The sequence below is a fragment of the Podarcis bocagei genome (genome assembly GCF_964188305.1).
Source record: "Podarcis bocagei genome assembly, chromosome: 7".
Lineage (NCBI taxonomy): Eukaryota > Metazoa > Chordata > Lepidosauria > Squamata > Lacertidae > Podarcis > Podarcis bocagei.
In genome coordinates, this window is record NC_138132.1 from 83,434,534 (window position 1) to 83,454,695 (window position 20,162).

Genomic DNA, 20,162 nt, shown 5'->3' on the forward strand with positions numbered 1-20,162 from the left:
AAGTACCTCTGTGCACAAAAAACACACACCTCGCATACACACACACATATGCACAGCAGTATTTTATCTCCCTGAATTTTAGAATGATCCACTCCCTGGTTCTCTCATTGCATCTGGCAGGCAAATTGTAAAATGCTGAACAGAATAAACTTTAATGATCCACCACTTTTCAGACAAATAAGCCGATTAAAATTCTCATGTGCATTCATCTTTCTGTGCCAAGCAGAGATCAGTAGGCAAGATAATTATCCCATTCAGCTGGGATGGAAGAAAGGCAAGTGTCACATGTTTCAGTGAGAGCCTTGAAGGATGGGCAGAATTGAGCAATGGCTCATGGAGGTGTCCATAGCATCTTTTAGGGGGCATATGGGTTGGTGAGCCCTGATGGAAGGGCAACAGGAATTGCTCTAAACCTGGCAGTTGTTTGAACACCCAGAGACCAATTATGGATGGAGCCTGGTGTGCACAGGCAACCTGCATACAGTTGTCAGTTGGCTTACCCTTTGTACCAGCCTTGCAGTTAAGCACTAACCTGGTAGCCATAAGTTACCGGGAATTCTGTTTAGGCATGTGAATGGACTAACAGAGGAGGGATAGATCACTCCATTTCTCTACCACCATCGGTCCATTTCAGGCCTGTGTTCGCTGCAGTGGAAGGAAGATTTCATTCTCCACAACCAGGATAGATAACTGAGCCTCCTCTGCCAGTCTGCTTGGTAGAAGAACTTTTCCTTTCATAGCCTGTGTGCTGCTCTGGCACTGCAATTTGCTTTAAGCTGTAGGACTGCTCCGGGGCTCAGGGTGTGGTGTTCTGTTGAGTGGGCTGCCTCTGTTGAAATGGGGTGATGGGGAGTTTGCTTGCTTATGTGAATGGGTCCTCCAGCCTGTGTTATGAGCTCTGTTGCTGGGCAGGTTTCCCCTCCTACCAACAAGCTAGCCTTACGCAGGGGCCTGTTAGGAGAAGGCACTGCTTTTCTTGTGAAATGACAAGAGGTGTCATTGCTTAGACTTAACTGGCTGCAAGAGCTTTACCTGTTTTATCTGTGTTGCTGCCTTTTGCAAAGGGCCTTATCTCCTCCTCCTCTACAGGGCCCTGAAGCAACCAAGGGGCCTGGGAACTGTGCGGTTTGCTGTAGTCTTACAAGGAGGCTTGGACTGTTAATGGGAGCAGGAAGGAAGGTGCATTTAACTCCTGGCCACATAGAGTCAAAGGGCAACAGTAGAGCTTCTTTTTTAAAGTCTTCTAAAACTGTGTGGGTGTCAGATGTGCAAGCTGCCATTGTCCTGTCTTATAAAGAGGCACTAAGCCTCAAGCGCATCACTGTGACATAAATCCGGAAATGTTTTTCTCGAGCCAAATAGTCTCCTGATGAATATTGTAACGGGCTGGATATTCTGCTGCTTCTTGGCATGAATTAGCAAAACATTTCTGGCGCTAAGTGTGCCACTGAGCCATCCAGCAGGGAGGAGGATGAGGTGTGTGAGATTCTGTGCCAGTGAGGTGAGCAAGCCAGCAGGGTGGGAGTACCTGGTGTATAGAGGCTCAGAAGCAAATGGTTTGGCCTACAGGCACTGCTGGGGCTAGGCAGACACAGAGGACAGCTATCTCTGCCATGGTTCAGGCCCCTCCCCCCAAGCATCATTCAGGAGATGAAACATTGGGCTGGACAGATTCTTGCTCTTGACCCAACATGGCAAATGTTGCAGTTAAGTGCCTTCAAGATAACCGTTGCTTTTTAAGTGAGATAGTAGACACCCCCTAACTTATAGAACTGTTGAAATCTGAAGTTAAGGTTAGTTCCTTGTTTCCGGGCTTTTGCATCAATGACGTATGTCTGAAGGTGCAAAGTGTGAGTCTAGTTGAGAGTTGAGGCAGCAGCGGGAAGGCAGTTTCCATCCCGGTTGCCGTTGCTTGTCATGTCTTTAACCGTCTTTCTTCTCTCTCCCATGGCAGGCTCCTTACCCCTCTGGACAGAACGCCGCACCGACTACGCTGGTGTACCCGCAGGCCCCTCAGACGATGAGCACCCAGCCTCAGACGCGCTCGCCGGTAAGGGAGCCCTTATTTTGCCTGCGTGTTGTGCTGCATCTGTCCAGCCGTCCAGCAAAGCCGTTGCATTGCACTTCCTAACCTTTTTGCGAGTAGCTTCCCTGAGAAAAAGGCACCCGAAGGACTTCCCCTCTGCTTCCAGGTGGCACAAGTGACGTAGTGTTGAAGCCCTCTGGGGCTCTCAGAGATGAAGAGTCAGGTCCTTTTTTGAGATGCCTGCCTGCTCTCCAGAAGCCTGTAAATGCCTACTCCTGGGCACTTCTGTCATTGCCTACGGTGCTGGTGCCCTGCTGCCAGAGGGGCCCCTGGCCCAAGCTGCCTCCACAGACCCTTCTCTCCTCAGCTCCTGCTGCAGGTCTTGCTTTGAGTGCTCTGCCTGAGCCCGGCTTCAATCTCTTGCGTTGATCCACACCACCTTGCATCATAAGTTTGAGTGATACAACCTGTGCCTTTCAAGGGTGTGTCTTCTGGTGGTGGCTGTTGTGTGGTAGATGCATGGACACCCCCCCTCCCTTTGTGTCTTTGCCTTTTAGTGCCCCCTTCTTTAAAGGGCTTGTAGCGAGTGGGGAAGGAGAAACTTGTTTCCTGCGGCCAGTGCAATTCTGGGCTCCTGGGCTCGCAGCCCTGCTGGTTCCAGCTGCACACTCTTGTTTTTTGTCTAGAAAAGGACCCTCCAGCTCATTCCCTCCTCACTCAGCCCCAGTAGTTGGCCACAATCCTGCTCTATGACAAACTGGTATTGAGCAGCAGAAGGGACACCCTTCCATCCCCAGCCACCCTTACTGTAGTAGGGCATGTTCCTCCCTGTTATGATGCGCAAAAAGCAAGAGCTGAAACATTCATGGCTAAAACGTGAGGGGAGAGTCTGACTCGAGAGCCGTGTCTCTAAACCAGTTTTCTTGACAGCCCAGCAGAGCAGTGCCAGTACATTGCCCAGACAACTGGAAGCGGAGGAAGGTTTTGGAACAGAGTCCGGTTTACAGGTCCTTGGCGGGAAGAGGCTGGATAAAATACTGCATTGTAAGCAATATAACAAACTGTACTCCCTTCTTGCAGGCAGTCGTGCCCCCGCGGCACCCCTTTCAGTTCTGTTGCTTTTTTTGGTTTCATTTTTTGACCACATTGTTGACTGATCTACAGAAAAGCACTGATCCGATCTCTGCTTTAAGCCGCTGTGTTTTGTGGGCTGCCGCATTCAGCGGCAGTTTGGAAGGGGCCAAGGCTGTCGAAGGTGGTGGCAGGAAGAAACTGAGGCAGGGTGCCCCCTCCTAAAAAAAACCCCACAACAGCCACAACCCAATAACCCTGTTACAAATTTTTCAGGTGGTCTGAGTGATCAGGTACCTGAGATTTACTTTTCTAGCCCTTGTGGGGGATTTGCATTTGATTGGATTGGTCACTCGAGGGAAATTGGCAAGAACTCCTCAAAACAGGAACTTTCCCCAATTTTGGCAGAAACCTTAAGATGGAAGAAGCTACCAATAACGTCAGCCATTTTTCTGTGGTCATGAACAATCCCCCCTCTAAAATATTACCCTGCGTGCAGTCTTCTGCCATCGTCACGTTTTGTGATCATTACCACCCCATGACTAAAAATTGCTCACATAACATTTCATTTCCCCCACTCACCTCTCCTCCTCCCCTCGCAAGTCCAAAACAAATGCAAAATGGGCTAGGCTGAGCAGCTCTTGCATTTCGTTCTGGGCTTGGTTTCCATTGGTTTATTCTCCCCGTCCCCCCTTTGTGGCCCTGAAGGGAGGCTTGGGGGAGGGTGAGCGAGGGAGAGCGAGAGAGAGAGAAAGAGAGACAGCCCCCCACCCACTATGGCACCAGAGCCCAAGCTGAGGGTGCTGGTGGGCCCTGGAGTTGTTTTTGTGCTGGCAAATGAAGGGACCCTAGTTCTGCTTCTTCCCATAGCTGCCCTTCAGCTTACTCCAATCTATTTCTGCATTTAAGGGCCATTGGCAATTGCACAGCCTCTGCCTGGACACGGCTACCTTTGCCATCCCAGGCAAGTTTTCTGTTACAGCAGGGCCAATGCCTCACACTGTGCATGCTGATTCCAGTTGGGAAGACTTTAAAAACTTTTCAGTGAATTTCTAAATTGCAACAGGTTTTTGTTTCTTTTTAAAGCAATTTGGCCAGCGTAGCGAAAATGCTGAAGTGGGGAAGAGAAGAGCTATAGTGGAAGGTTTTGTTTTCAAATGGCCACAGCCAGTGTGCCCACAACGCAGCTTTAACCCATGGCGGGAGAGGGGCCCCCCTGCCAAATATGCACAGAAGGAATTGGAAGCAAGACCAGCATCTGGCAGGCAAAAATTGTGACTCCAGGCAAAGGGGAAAAGGAAACCTATTTTTAATCTGAGCCAGCAGTGACTACAGTTTGTTCTGTTGCTTACAGTTACCTAATAGAGAGAGGGGCAGAGAGAGAGGCAGAGAGAAAGAATTCTGTCCGCAGGAATTATGCAGCCAATAGCCAATGGTGGCAAGTGCAAAATAGACTAGGGTCTTTCTTTTTTCCTCCCACTAACGTTGAAGTTTTATTTATTTTTCATATAACATGTTTACTGGGCTATTGGTTTTCACATAATTTTATTAAGTTGCAACTATCTGGCTCTGATTTCTGAGCTGTTTAGAAGTGATACTTCCTGTGGAACAGTGATAAGACAGGTACTTTTGCTTTTGGACAGATGAACACCAGAGTTTTTTGGTCTGTTACTGGTGTGCATTTGCTGATTTTCTGGGAATTTAGACTTTCTATGCCTCAGCCTATTTAACCAGAAGTAGACATGCTTAATGCTTTGTGCTTCTCAGGTCAGATATTTACCATCCTACTTTGCTTGTGCCCCCACTTTTCACACTAGAGGCAGAGCAAATTTTGAACCATATTTCTGTGCCAAATTTAATATAAGAACTAGCAACCAATTCTTGCTCTCAATTTGTGTGTTTCTCAACAGCTGGAGGATCAGTAGAATGGCAGAGTTGAGCAAACGGGCCAGAAACTGTCCGTTCAGCTGTGTTAAAGTGTTTGGGAAGTCTCAAGAAGAACATTGAGGTTTTGAGAGAAAAATGACATTTATCTGTTAGGCGTTTTGATGGAAAACAAGTGATCTCTTTCTGCCTGAAATAGACACTGCAGCCTGTTCTGTAGGTTTGTATGCTAGTGAGAGACTGTCTGCCGTTTCTGTTTCTGAATATTATATTTGGTGTGGAAAGTAGGTTATTTAAGTGTATCACAGTAAACTTTGGCACTTAGGAAAGCCAGTTTCTGCTGAGAAAGAGCTTGAACTCTCCAGATGTTTCCGCAAGGTAGTGGCAGTTGATCTGAAGGCTCTGGTAGTTTCCTTGATTTCTGATGACACTCTCTCTCTGCTTGTTGGTTGTTGTTGTGAACCCATTTGCAGTCTCCTCTTTTGCTTTATTGTTCATAGCAGATTTTCTGTTAATGTTCGGGGGGGGGGGGAATAGTGAGTGTGGCTTTTCTCATGTGTGTTGTGGGAGAGGATAGGGGAGAAATCTTGAGTTGATTCTACAGCATTGCAGGTCTACCCGTCCCCACACACTCAGCTGCACTGAATATGCCACAGGATTTTGCTTGCTTTCTGTTAAAAAAGGAAGGAGTGCCCAGTGAAGTTTTTAGAGGTTTCTACAGCTGCACTTAGAAAGCTTCATATATGCCAAGATATCAGCATCCCTAGGTGAGGCTGACTTGTCTTTCAAGTTGTGGCTGTGCCACAGACAGGGCTCTCCATCCTGCACTCAGCTTTGATGCGCATCAGCAAGGGCTGGCCTGCCTTGCTTTTTTACAAAAATAACTTAGCGGTTGGGTTTTCAGCAAACCCTTCTCCCCCTGCCCTCCTTCAACTATGTTAGTGTTAGGGTACCTTTTGGCTATCTAACAACTTTGGCAGGCACCCCCACCACCCACATTTTGAGCAGTGCATTCACCTGGCAGCAGAGTTTTACCTTCTGGGTTTTTGGTACCTGTCTGTCACTGTCCTGCAGCACAGCTTTGACTGTGAGTGTGTGTGTGTGTATGTGTGTTGGGTTTTTTGTTTGATTTCCCCTTGTGGGTTTCTTTTGCATACAGTGTGACAGTTTTTGCCTTTTGTTGTGGTGTTTCTGACTCTCTGTGCCTTTCCTTTTTGTGTTTTTGTTTCTCCTGCTTCTCCTCAGTTTGCAGCGGGGCCTCGACCTGCCCATCATCATCAGGTACAGTACCCTCCTTGCCCCTCTTCACTATGCCTCCCCTTTGCTGCCAACTGGTTGGGAGGAAAATGTGTAGGGGGGGTGTTACTTGGCTGGCCCTCCACTAATTCCGCAGGCCATGTCCTGCACCTTGCTTTCTTAGAACCCCCCCCCCCTTTCTAAAGAACCCCCTAACCCCATGGCACAGTCAAGCTTCATCTTCTAATGGTTACTAATTCTGTTGCATCAATTAACAACCCCACTAACTGTGCTCCCTGGCTTTTGCTGCTGCCACAAAGCTTTCTGATGGCTGTTGGTCTGGGATCTTTGATGTTTGCTTGGTCAGGGGGTGTGTGTGCGTGTGTGCGCTTAGTTTGGTTATCTAGTTCTCTTGGGCACCAGGGGAAATTGCCCGAAGCAATTGCCACATTACAGTACTCCCAAGTACTTTCCATTTTGAGGATGGCAACATTCCACCTGAAAAAACACACGCCATGAACGTCCACTGCAGTCAGGAGACTGCTTGATTTTCTTTACCGAATAGAGCCATGCTAAGTTGGAAACACGAGAAAAATCTTGAATAGTGAAATCGGTTTCTGGGTTCAGGGGTTTTTCTCTGGTCTTATGGGGCTGGCCCAGCCCACCTTCCATGCCACCTTCAAGGCAGCATCTAGGGGAGGTGTTCATCATCTGAGGTTGACTGCTCTGGATGGACCTATGAGTATGAGTCCAACCCGTCCTTGGTCAGAAACAACTCATGAAAAGGGGGTTGCACTGTTGTTTCATCTGAGCCGAAGCATACTGGAGTGGTGAAAGAGTAGGTCTGTGTAGCCCATCACACAAGTCACATCATAGGAGGGGGGGTTCCTCCCCATTGTAGCCTTAAATCATCAGGGAATAAGTTAATTATGATGTGCTCATCTTCTCTCTCCCCACCCTGCCCCCCAGAACAGACAGCCTGAGTTACTCTTGTGGCTGCTACTTGCTGTGCGGAGGGGTGTGGCTTTTAGATGTGCTATTTCTGGTTAAAATGAGACAGTGTTGTGGCTTCTTCAGTTCTACATGCTGGAGATGCCAGATCCCATATTTTCTGTGGCTGTTAAAAGGGCCCATATCAGTGGGGGGCAGGGGAGTACTGGGCTTCCTGGCTGGTGCTGTAGATTTTCAAATACCCTTTTACCATCTTCAGTGCTGGACGCGGTTACAGTTAGGTTAGTTTAGCTTTAGAGACGGCTTTGAAAAGTGTTGTAACTTGCCGTAAACCTTTATGGTGTCCCATTGATTAGAAGCCCAACTCAAAATAACCAAGGGTTAGCTTGGCGCCAGAGTTCAGCTTAACTTCACGTGGTACCAAATGGCTCAAAGCAAATGGGTGATGAGGAGGCAACTGGATTGATGGAGAGTTGTGGAAAGCTTCTTGGTTGTCAGGTGCAACCTGAGGTTCCTTCCCATCCCTCCTGCTGCCTTTGAAAATGACAGGAACTCTGATAGTCTAATGCGGAGCACACTCACAGGCATCGTTTCCTGCAGTTATTGTGTCATAAGATGTTCAGGTCAGTGTGACTCGTGTGCTCGCGCCATTAACTGGCAGCTCCTCCGGCCCAGCTGCTGTGACGCTTGGTGAGGCTCATTGAACTTGCCAACTGCTATTTGAAGACCGAGGGGGCTGTGGGCATGTCTTCCTCCAGGAGGAGCGCTATTCCTGGGGCCCTTCTTGCTTCGCGCAAAGTGTTTGCAGAAAGATGTGCAACACAAAGCTGTTGGAAGCAACTGTGAACTCCCCTGTGGGGAGGAGGAGCAAACCTTGTCAAAGAAAGGAGGGAGGGTGTGAAAACACTCTGCTTACTAGGAACGGAGGTTTGCCTTAGAGTGGGAGGGGTTTCTCCTTGGCAGCCTTTGACTCCTGCCTCATTAGGGAATCACATTTTCTATTTAAGAAAATTTCTATTTTAGTTCCCGCTGGGCAGATGCTGTGAATTCTGTCAGGCCTCTTAGTTTCGGGACTGCTGAGCAAGGATTCTTGTGCCAGTCTTGTTTCTCCAGCAGGCTTGGTCCCTTCTACACACTTCTGGTGTGGTACACAGGTGGAACAATCCCTGCCCCCCCCCCCAGATTGGCTCTGTCACCTTCCAAAGGGCAGGGTTTGTTCTGAGCTCTTCAAGCTCCCATTTCCACTTTTATTTATTTTCTTTTTTCCTCTCTTTCTCTCTCCCACCCCCCTTCCTTAGGTAGTACCTGAGGGTCCCAAGATAACATGTTAGAGAGTAAAGCAGTAGCAGGGCAGTAACCTTCCCACCACCCAGCCAAGATGTTGTCCTCAAACTGCAGCTAGGTGCCTTGAGCCAGATCCAGCCCTCCTCTGATGCTGGAAGAAAATGAGCTATTTGTTCACACACTCCGTCCTCCATTCATGCAAACAAGAAGTGTGGCTAGTGGTGAAGGGCACATTCCAGAAAGGCTAAAACATTTGGGGTTCAAAGCAAGGGCTAGTGATTGGTGCTGCCTAGAGTCCTGAGGGCCACCAGATCGAGAAGCGTGGAGAGCTGTGTTCAGGCCCTGGGACTGAGGCCCCCTACCTCTTCCCTAATGGAAGCAGTTTTGCTCATCCTCTCATCCGGAGGCTGCTCTGTCAGGCAGCTGAAACTGTTGGGCTTGGGAAGTTGGGTGTGTCTGGGCATCCCACTGATGACCACCATCACAAAGCCTGCATCTTAACTGCACCAGCCATGAGGGCCAGGGACAAGCCAGTGGGCCTGCTGCATAGGCTTGGCCTTGACTCTTTGTGTTCCTGATTTGGCACAAAGTGCTCCTCCAGTGGGATTTGGAACAGGGGCCAGTATTTTGAACTGTTCGACAGAACAATTGTAAAACAGAAAAAAGTACACCAATTCATCTCTGATTCTCTGCTGCAGCCATGGCCTCCATCATCTTGTCTGGAACCCTGAATTTCTTCACTAGTCTGCTAGTATTGCAAGTTGCAGGAGTTGGGATCTGGGAGGGGAGTAGCAGCTGCAGGAGTCTTGCATGTCTTGCATGTTCCCCTTCCAGACCCTTTTCTGGTGCTGTTTTCAGAGCAGCATATTGGGATTTCTTTCCAGCTCTTGAAGCTGGTCAGGTACTTGGTTGTGTTTGCTTGATCATCAAAGAGACTTTGGCTAGTTGAGTCCCTGAGCGGCTGCTGGACCTGGTCTGCTCTCCAAACAGGAAACAAAATGCAAAGCTCCAAAGCATCACTTTTCCTTCTCTCTGCCCCACAGGCTGTCCCAGCAGGTCAAAAGTGGTTCTTTTGAGGGGTGGCCCTGACAATCTCCGAATTCCTTACGATCCCCTCTGTGCCAGTTTTACATGCCTGGAGAGTTTTCCAGCTGATGTATTGTGCAGCCTTGAGATTTCTCTGTAAGCGAGGCTGCTTTCCAAGAAGGGAAGGCTTGTCCAAGGCCAGCTGGTACATCCCTGGTGGCTGTGGTTTGACTTGACCCTGAGCTCAACCCCCCTGCACTGCTTAGAGCAGGACAAAATTTGTCAGTGGCCTGCTGTGTGTCCTGGTTTCTGTGCAGAAGATTGAAAGAGGAGGCCTCATGGCCATCTAAACCTGGAGCAGCCAGCCAGCAAGGCTGCTCTTGATAGCCAGCATAGCTTTCCGTCCCTGCCTGTAGCCGCATCCCAGGGGTTGTCTTCTGCATCTCTCCTCCTCCCTATCCACCCTGGAGGTGGATCTCTTCAGAGAGGTGGCTCCTTCTGTCCTCTGCAGACAACCTGTGGCTGTGAGGCAGGGAGACTTCCCTTTCCTTCCTGCTTGACCACTAAACTTGGGGCTGGTTTCTCTCATCTTTTTTTGAGACCATCAAGAGGATTTCAGCAGGGTTCTGATGATCATTGGGCTGTTTTTGTTGGAGAGGAGAAGGGACCCCCAGGAAAGGGTAGTTGTCGTTAGGGCAACTTTTCCTAGCCATTTTCTTTCCACTGAAGCTTTAGTCCCGTGTTGTGTTTTGAGGAAAGCTAACGTCAGTGAAACAAATACTAATTTTAGAAAGCCCTAGACTGTTGCATGATGGTGACTCGGGCCAGGGAGGAGTCCTCGATGCCTACTGGAGGGGCTAGGCAGAAGGAGGGCCTTAGGTTGCATGCTGGAACCCCACCCACCCCTCCTGTTGTTGACCTGTCAGCTGTTCCATTGGCTTTCTTTCTATTTCCTGCTGCTTTCTTGCTTCGTTGTTGAAGGGAGGATTCAGACCCATCCAGGTAACTTTCACTACTGGTTCTGCATGGCCTCACTGCCTCTCGATCACATGCGCCATTAGCGGCCAGGTGTCTTAGTGCCTGACGCATCATTTCGCACATTGAATGTTGAGCGTTGGGAGATGTCGTTGTCACACGTCCCTAGTCCTCTGGTTGACATTTGTGTGGTCAGAGAAGTAAGTTTAGATCCAGGAAGGGGTTGCCGTCTACTTAGATCATGCCCGGAGTGATGAAGAAGCTTCCCCAGTTTCAGGCAGGTCAAGGAAGGTAAGTGTGTGGTTGGCCTAGGACTGAACGCCAGTGCAGGTGTCAGGTTCCTCTTGGCAACCCCTTTAGAGAAGTGGCCTTATACAGTCCATCTCCAAATGACACCCATCACCATTCCTGCCCTGCCCCCTTGCTTCCAGGGCAGGACTCGTTAGATGCAAAGACTATCCTGGTTGGACTCATCACTTTCCCCCGCCCCACCTGCGTTGCACGTGGGGCACGTGGGCTTCCGAGGCAGAAGACCCTTGGCCAGAGAGGGCCAGCTAGTTGTTGATCAGGTGCATGGTGAAAGCACAGTGAGTGTGGCGCACTGCTCTTCCAGGAGATGGCCGGCTAAAATATGGGGCTCCTTGCTTCCCTCCTCCAGTTTTTCCAGAGGCCTCAAATCCAGCCTCCCAGAGCAACGATCCAGAATAGCAACCCTTCCATCCGTCCTGGTGCACAGACGCCAACCGCTGTCTATCAGACCAATCAGCACATCATGATGGTGAACCACCTTCCTATGCCGTATCCAATGCCTCAGGGCCCCCAGTACTGTATACCACAGGTAAGGTCACAGCACCCTTAAAATGATACAGTTGACTTGCATCTTAGCCTGCACAATCGCAGCTTCACAGGCTTGGCACCCGGCCAGCTAACAGGGCACAAATTAAACCTACGCAAGGTGAAGAACTCATTAAGCCTGTGTGAGAGCTTCCCAGTCCCTGGTAAGCAAGTGAGAGAGCTTAAAAGCTCTCTGCCTTGCATGGGGAGGGCAAGACCCACACAGCGCACTGGCATTTCAGCAAGGTAGTGATGCTCATGCCAGGGAGTTTCCAGGGCTGTTTTGACTATAAGCAATTTTGGTTTTATGTGACACCCCCAAGTTGCGAGTTGACTGTAAAGTTTTGCCATTAATGGCAGGTAGGGGAAGTCAGGGAGGGAGGCATGCAAGTGCTCCTGTTCTTTAATTCGGCTGGTGGTGACGATATATCTGCAGCTGCCTGCAGGTTGTGTTCAATGTCGGCCCTCTTGTGACTCAGCTGGGTGCAAGTTAAATCACGGGTGTGCTTCCGTTTCCCTCCTTCCCCTGAGTTTTCAGTCCTTGGGTGGAAAGGGGGAATCAGGGAAGGTCTGGGGGGAATCTCTGGCACTTGGTATTCAGGCACCTGCCTTACCCAGGCCACTGGCCCACCTAGCTCAGTATTGTCTACACTGACTGGCAGCAATGGCCCTCTGAGGTTTCAGGAGAAGGGGTCTTTTCCCAGCCCTATGTGAAGATGCTGCCAGGGATCAAACCTGGGGGCCTTCTGCATGCCAAGCAGGGGCTCTGCCACTTTGCTGAGACCCTTCCCCTGGAATTTTGGAACCTGCAATATATTTGTTTTATTTATTTATTGCTTTTTTAGCTCCCAGCATTCCTCAAAGGTGTTCAGAGCAGCATCGCATGGGACTGTATCCATCTAAGTTTTACTCAGAGTAGACCCATCAAAATGAACACACCTAGGTTAACCAAGTCTGTTGATTCCAGTGGATCTCCTCTGAGCAGGCCTACTGTTGGATACAACCCATGATGTTCAGTCTCCCCCTTTTTAAGTCTTCACAACAACCCTGTGAGGTAGGTGGCTGCGCCCTTTGTATTGCCCTCCACTGCTGCATCTTTTCCCTCTTTGCTCTGCCTGGTGTGGGAAGAGAGGCCAGTAAGTAGTCTGGAACTGTATTAATTGTGGACTTAGTCCCTGCTGCCAAGGGACCAGCGGATCAGGAAGTGGGCCACAAACTGCCCAGCACTTGCCATGAGGCCAAGAGTTGGCATTTGCAGGGCTGAGTGGGGAACTGCATTAATGGCATCATTAATAAGTTAGCAGGATAGCTTTTCCTGCTCATAAAGCGCCTTGCGCCATTTTCTGAGCCTCTTGTGCCATTTCTGTTTCAGTATCGTCATAGCGGCCCTCCGTATGTGGGGCCCCCACAACAATATCCCGTTCAGCCGCCAGGGCCTGGACCATTTTACCCAGGGCCGGGACCCGGAGAGTTCCCCAACGCCTATGGTAAGAAGAGGTTTCCTTTGATGGGAGATGGGTAGCAGAGCAAGGGCCATTTGACGTGGTCTTTTCACCCTGTAGCCCGACCTTTATGCAAACCAGGCTTCCTGTGTTCGTATTCCACACCTTCAGCACTGTAGCATTCCCATTTTGGCTTCTCTGTGTTAAAATGAATATACAGTAGGCCTGCAGGTTATGTTCTAGGGGTTCACATGCAAATGCAAAATCATGCAAAGCCAGGAAAAACCCCAGAATCACCCCCGTTTAACTGTCCCTGTCTTACTGGGCACTGGGAAGGTCATGCGAGGCCTCTGGAAGAGGCGGGGGAGCTTCTGTGAGATCTTGCTGGAGTCTCACACAGTCTTCTAGAGGTGTTGCGCAGCCTTCCCAGAGCTTTCACCTTGCTTATCAAGATCTGGGAAGGTTGCATGAGATCTTGTATGACCCCTTATGGCTGCCTGCCCCCTCCAATTCGTTTATTTTCCTGCCATCTGCACAAAGCTGCAGTTGTGCAAATAAATCACATGTAAGTTGCAGGTCTAAATTGTGACTTGAGTAGATTTTCCTCTTTAATTTTGATGAATGAATTCTGTCACTTTGGCTGCATTGCCTTACTGGTGCGCTCTGGTCATCCTGGGGCAGAGGGGGCAGGAAGAGAGTTAGGCAAGGACAACCAAAGCACTTAACTGCTGGAGAGCTTGCTTGGAGATCTTCCTTTGGCACCTGAGGTCAGGGCCTGCCTTGCCATCAGAAGGCGTAAAATGGTCTTTTTAAAAAAGAGGTATGGGAGTGGATTGGGGGCTGAAAATCTCTGGAAGCTGGAGTCTGCCCAGCTTTCTTGTGAAATTGGGGCATGTTCATCACTTTGCTTAGAACCTTTGGCAAATGGGAGACTCTGAGGTCTTTACTTTCTTAGGAGTAGAGGGTGCACTTTGCTTCATTGGCTCTGGCGGCAATTTTGTGAGGGGGGGCGCATGGGCGTGTGTGTGTGTGCATGCATGCAGAGGTTGAGGAGGTGGCTTTGTTCCTCCAGGAAAGAAACTGAGCCTGTCATGTCATTGGCCCAGTCCTATGGAACTCTTTGCCACTGGAGATTCAGCGGGCGCCTTCTGTGCCAACTTTTAAATGCCTACTGAAAACTCTTCTGTTCCACTAGGCCTGTGCAGGCAGTTAAGAGTACATCCTTCCACAGTGGTCTAATAATGCTTGTTTTTAATTTTTTTATGGTTTTACTGTATGGCTTTTCATTGTAGTAAGCTGCTGTGATACACACACATACACACATATGCAAGCCTCCCAAGCAGAGGGAGCAAGTGGCCCCTCATTTCCCTGACCTTGAGAGAGGAAAACTAGGAGTCACACTTTGAGGTAGCTCATTCTGGGTGAAGGGCACTTTGAGCACTTTGCCACAGGCAGGCAGCCAAAGGAGTGAGCCTAAGATTCTCCTTGTCCCCCTTTACCCATTGCAGGGGCACCTTTCTACCCAACTCCCCCGGTGTATCAGTCCACACCCATCATAGTGCCTACGCAGCAGCAGCAGCCAATCCCACCAGCCAAGCGGGAGAAGAAAACGGTAAGAGAGCTCCGCAGCCGAATGCTGAGCCAGCTGTGAGAAGCTGGAAATTGGGGAGGTTGGCACTCCCCTCACCATGGGAGGAGTCTCTCTCACAGGTGTCCTGTTTAAAGCCTTTGTTTTTATTTACTCACCTTCCACGGATGTGTTTTAAGGTGATATCCGCAATATAATCAAAACAGTTTAAAATAGCAGCAAACGAATGGGAAAACCCTAAAAAGAAACACCCATTGTGGAGACCTCAGCCAGCTAAGAAAGCTTTTCGGAACTAAAATGCCTCTTGGCAACACCTTAGTGGGCGTTATAATGGGGGTGCCTTTTGGGGTGGGGGTGTAACGTTATAAAAGGGGCGCCTCTTGGGGTGGGGTTTCCTTCCACCATGTGCTGCTGTGGCCCTCTGAACTGTGAGTCGCGAGTGTCATGCTCCCCTCACAGCATGAGGCTGGGCCCCCAGCCAAGCCACCTTTTTGGGGAGGTGATTTGAGCGGGTGCTTTGTTCCATCCTTTCCAGATCCGCATCCGAGATCCCAACCAAGGGGGCAAAGACATAACAGAAGAGATCATGTCTGGTGGAGGAAGCCGCAACCCCACACCTCCCACGGTCAGGCCCTCGTCCACGCCCACCCCGCCCCAGGTAACTGCGTGGGGATGGACACATGGTGGTGGTAGGCTTTCACTCATTCTCTGCTGTAGCCTCCTTGCGCAGCGTCAGTATCCTGGTGGCGCTTCTTGCCCTCACCCTCTCCTGCTCATCAGCTGCAAGGCAAAGCCAGTCGTCTTTGAAAAGCTTCTTGCCAGAGATGAGCCAGCTTCTGAGGGCAAGGAAAGTTGGAGAAGGACCTTGGCTGCTTCAGGCGGGAGGGTGGGTCTCCAGGACTTGGGTTGTGGAACGTGCCCCAATTGTAGGTCCTCTCGGTTTATTGTTATTCAACACTACATATTTTTTTAACAAAGTGCTTTGAAAGGCTTTTAGTTGAATTGTGGCAACCTTTAAATCGTTGGGTTGGGGAGAGGCATGCTTTCCCCCCAAATTCCATGGCATGGGGGGTGTCCAGATAACTGGTTGTGCCTTCTCCTTTCTCGCTGCTGTGAATAGTAATTTGTCTTTCTCCTCCTGCTGCTTTTTCCCCTCCCTCCCCATGCGCTTTTTTTTTTTATGACCGTATATCTTATTTCTTCCTTTTCTTGATTTTTTTTCCTTTCCACCCAATTGGGTTTTCTGCCCCTCTTGCTCGCTTGTGTTCCATGTTGCTAGTTTTTATGTTCGCATGCTCATTATCACCCTTTTTTGTACTTCAAATCCCAGCAGCTGCCCAGCCAGGTCCCTGAGCACAGCCCTGTGGCGTTCGGGGCCATGGAGAGCTCTCACCTCGCCGCCAGCACCCCCATCGCTGTGACAAGCGACCTGAAGCAAGGTGGGTGGACGGATCTCTTTGTCCCAGTTTTGAGAGGTGCTCTCCCTCTCTCTGTGAGGAGCCTCAAGAGCTGGTGAATCTGTGAGCCTGAACACTGAATCATTTCTGACCTTGTGGAAAGCACCACGTTTCAGCTTCCCATCTGCAAGTTGGTGGTGATGATAACATTGACCTGCCTTGCTGGTTTCTGTAGTGCTTTCACAAGCAGCCTGTTGGGCACTTTTCTAGCCATGCCCCCACCCCAAAAACACATGAAGTTAACAAGTTTTCTGAATTTTGACCAAGACAGACTAGGGGGGAAAGGTGTCGTGAATGACCTCTCACTGATAGGAGCACAACATCTGGAAGGCACCTGGTTGGCAAAGGCAGTCTCAAGCTAGTGCTTAAATGAGCTGTAAATTCTTTGTGACAAGGAAGCCCCTTCTTTGGCACCCTAGAATCATCAGTTTGACCGCTGGCCTGTTGGGCAGCTCCTTTCACACTTGCTCCCCACTGAATGCTCAATAGAACCAAGTGCTTCTTTGCTGCCAACACCTCCGCAGGGGTGGTTGACGTAGGTGGCTGCAGCAGCGAGCGGTCGTGGTCATAGTTCTGGCCAGTTCTGTTGTGACCCAGCACAGCCACTCTGAACCTGGAAGGAGGGCAGCAACTGCCAGGTTGGAGTGGCTGCCCAGTTGCTGCTCTGCTGAGTGCTTAGAGGGACCCAGCTGCACTTCTTAGGGTTCTCCATTGAGGAGGGAGACAGGTGTAGCTGAGGTTGTTGGTATTCTGAGGGGTGGCTGATGGAGAAGACATTGGGGAAATGATACTCACATTTTAAGGGCATTTTTGGCAGGGTTCTGAGTCACTGCAGCTGCTATGACTCTCTTGGCTAAGTAGGAAGGAGTCTCGGGGGGGGGGATGTTTGTAGGGCTGCCTGGGCTGACAGGCATTCATAGTTGTTGCTCTTAATTTAATAATGATGGTGTTAATTTAATATTTGTTTCGCTGTTTTTAATTATGCATGGGTGGGCTGTCGCTTGTTCTCTTTCTGGTTGTTATAAAAACATTGCAACAGTAAATGCTCTTAAAATACACGTCTTTACTTCTGTTTTTGCAATATAACTTAGAATATATCTAAGAGCCTTGTTGAGACTTGATGTATCCATGAAACAATCTCTGCTTCTAGATGTCAAGATTAGAAATTAAACCTGGTCTTTGAACACCTTGCACATTTCTTGAGTTCCCCCAGCTGTACAATGGGGCTTTGGGTTGTAACTCCTCCTTCTGGGATATGCAGGGTCACCTTGGGGTAAGACTCTGGGCAGGGGGTGGAGCAGGTAACGGGGACTGGGCAATTTTTAGTCTTTATTTCTTAAATACATAACCCATCTGGTGCCCCAGGCAGTTAACATGGGATAATAATAATAATGGCAATAAACAAGGCAGGTAAAATCACTTCTATAGAATTAATTAAATACCACTGGCACTAGAATAAATTTAAACAATTTATAGGTACTGGAGTCAAACACCTGCCAGGATAAAAATGCACATTACATCGGGGTTATGATCCTGGCTGTCACGTGCAAAGGCAAAAACATGTAAAACTAGAACAGCCTCTGGAATGGTCCCGCAAGACCATCCCTACCTGTCCAAAAGCAGGCCTTGCCCCTGCCCCTCCATGTAAGACACCTCATCGTTCTCACTAAGCTGTATAAAGGCCTTGCAAGGGCGCTCATGAGATCTTGGACTAGGCTTCCAGGGTTTTTTTCTTGCTCTTCTGCCCCTTTTTATTTTTAAAAAAATTCAGTGATCCATGTAAGGTATGATCAAGAAAGTGAAATCAGCCTCAGGTGCGATCTACCTGTATTTTCTTGCTGGCAGAAGGGATTATATAGACTCCCCTTGATATGGGAGCTGTAGACATTGGGAGCAGACACTGAAGGGGCTCCCCACTTAGGAGCCCACCAAATGTCCTTTGGGTGTTCACAGGACAGAAAGAAGAGCCCCTCTGGAAAATCTTGACGTCCAGACCTCATGTGAGAGACTGTAGTTACTGGGAGTGAGCCACATTCTGCTTTATGTCTGGCCAAAGGCAAAAAATAAAAAAATGAAGATGTTGCATTCAGTCAGTTCATGATAGCTGATCTGAAAGTCAGAGGCTGGCTGCAAAAGCTTTGAGTAAATGGCAGCCAAAAGATTTCTCATCCTTGGACTCGCACAAGACTAGTCCTCTTCTTTCCTAGTGGTGCTTCAGTGCCCCTTGAACCAATCCCCTCAGTTGCTGCCATTGTCTTTGGTAATCCTATAGCAGAGGTGGCCTTCTAGTGTTCAGTCCCTTATTTACTGACTTGTGCAAGACAGTTGGGTTTCAGATATTAGTGGCAAAACCCTTTTTGTAAATAGCAAGTGGCCCTCTTGACTGTGAGTTTAGAAAGGCACCAAGAGTCCAAAGGGGGATGTTCAGGTGGTCCCTTGACAGTAGTGACAGGAGGCACCAGGCTCAGACTAGCTTGTGGGGGTGACGCATGCGCTCCACTCGTTGCATTGGCTGCTGAATTGGGCTTGCATCCCAAGATTCCCATTGTACATCTTGCATCTCCACCCCTCATGCGCACATAACAAGGCTCTTTAGGGTAAAAAACGAATGCTGTGGGGCGGAGGGAGCTCCAACATAGTTCTCAGGACTTGAGACATTGTCTTTTGATTTATCCTGTAAATGCATATCCATGTTGTTAATCAGCGTCTTCGAAGCAATCTTGGCAAAGAAATCCACAAAAGGGCCCGTAGTTCACTTTTTTCACATCTACACTGCTTGCACATGGGAGCCCTTTGTAGCTCCAAAAAGTCCCCTCCTCTGTGAGGAGGGGGTTCTTAGTGCCAAGGCAAGTGGCCCTTGAAGCCAAACTGCCCTATTCGGAACCACCAAAGAGAACAGATTGGGTTTGGGGGCTCAGACTCCTTTTGTATTGCCAAATGGGTGGCAAGCAAACTTGACAGAAAAGAGCAGCACATTGCTTGCTTAATCCCAATTTCTTCCTTCAGTAACCTCTGGGCTGAGAATTGAGGACTCTGGGCAGGGAGGTGCGTGGGGGTTTCTGCAGTTCCTCTTGGAAAGTGGGAGTGCGTGGATAATTGATGCAAATTCATTCTGATTTGACGAGTTAAATGGCCCTTTCTAACTCTTCCATTTTTTCCCCCCAGAAGAGAAGCCTAAAGCAGATCCAGTATTAAAATCTCCTTCCCCTGCCCTCAGACCAGAGCCTAGTGGAGAGAGGAAAGATCAAATGGGCCTGACAGCAGAGACCCCGACCACCTCCTCCTCCGAGACCTCAACAGAGCTTCCTCTCACGGCTTTGCCCTCCCCTGCGGTGGTCATTGCTGCCGCCGCCACTCCTCTGCCTCCTAAATCAACGTTTGCACCAGACTCAGAGGATGGATGTGAACTTGCTTCCTCGAAACAGGAAGCTGCACCTCTTCACAGTGCTGCGCCCTGCTTGGAAGTGCCCGTCTGCCCCCCAACAGATGACACCAGCGCGGATATAGGCAGGGAGCCCCCTAGAATAGTCCCCAACGACCTCCAAGTGACTGCTAGTACTAATCTAATTACTGAACTGAATGGAGTTAGTGAAAGGGTCACAGTGACTGATGGCATCTTGGAACCAGATCAACCAGAGGCAGCTGGACCCTTGGCTGTGGATCTGGAGAGCCCAGAGGCACCTCTGGACGAGGCAGAAAGTGTGCCACTTCCAGCTTCCGTCGCTCTTCCTGCTGTTCCGTCTCTGCCTCCATCTCCTCCTCCCAGCCCTCCTCCCATTTCTGCCGCTGCTACTGTTAGAGCGACGAGCCCTCTTCCTCCGCCACCATCTGCTTCTCCTCTCCCACTACCTGGTGCCCTCCCTGCTCTTCAGGGGGATTTAGAAGGAGAGGAGGCCACAAGAACTACCCTTGGCGAAGACACCCAGGAAAATCTGGAGAAAGAAGAGGTGGAGGTAGACGGACAACCGGAGGACAATGCAGACTCTCAGGGCTTGAATTCAAAGAAGGGCCCCGGAGCAGGTGAGTGTCCTCACAGGGGGTCACAATGGTCTCTCCCAACTCCTTAAAAGTCTGTGGTACAGTTTATTCAGAGCCTGGACAGCTTTGCGGGGGGGGGGAGGAGGTTGGCTGCACAGGGGAAATAGGATCAGTTGCCTCAACTCCATGTGTGAGTGTGTGCTTTCTCTTGTTCGGTTGCAACTTGGAAAAGGATCTGTATTTCAGAGGGCAGCTAAGTAGGCCCAGAGGAGGCCGGATGGGTGGGAAATTTGCCCAGTTCCTTAGATTTGTTTCAAATCCTGAAGGGGAGACAGGGACTGATGGGGACGGGGTAGGCTTGTTTCCTTCCCCACAATGAACAGGGCTTCTGTGGTATGAGCAAAAGCGAG

General features: G+C 49.5%; 1 protein-coding gene across 29 annotated transcripts in view; it reads left to right on the forward strand.

Moving 5' to 3' along the window:
* EIF4G3 (eukaryotic translation initiation factor 4 gamma 3) overlaps window positions 1-20,162 on the forward strand; it is an 84,855-nt gene that overhangs the window by 36,266 nt on the left and 28,427 nt on the right. For 12 of the 29 annotated variants that reach the window (XR_014010294.1, XM_081202885.1, XM_081202886.1 and 9 more), the window contains 10 exons: window positions 1,955-2,050; window positions 2,957-3,070; window positions 6,227-6,262; window positions 10,460-10,480; window positions 11,112-11,291; window positions 12,660-12,774; window positions 14,238-14,341; window positions 14,853-14,975; window positions 15,648-15,756; window positions 18,940-19,794. Coding sequence is in view for 28 of the 29 variants with exons in the window: in XM_081202885.1 (XP_081059011.1) it covers window positions 1,955-2,050; window positions 2,957-3,070; window positions 6,227-6,262; window positions 10,460-10,480; window positions 11,112-11,291; window positions 12,660-12,774; window positions 14,238-14,341; window positions 14,853-14,975; window positions 15,648-15,756; window positions 18,940-19,794 (1,753 nt within the window). In the remaining variant the exon portion in view is untranslated. The remainder of the gene's footprint in view (window positions 1-1,954; window positions 2,051-2,956; window positions 3,071-6,226; window positions 6,263-10,459; window positions 10,481-11,111; window positions 11,292-12,659; window positions 12,775-14,237; window positions 14,342-14,852; window positions 14,976-15,647; window positions 15,757-18,939; window positions 19,795-20,162) is intronic. The other 17 variants (XM_081202887.1, XM_081202893.1, XM_081202889.1 and 14 more) reach the window with 7 other exon arrangements.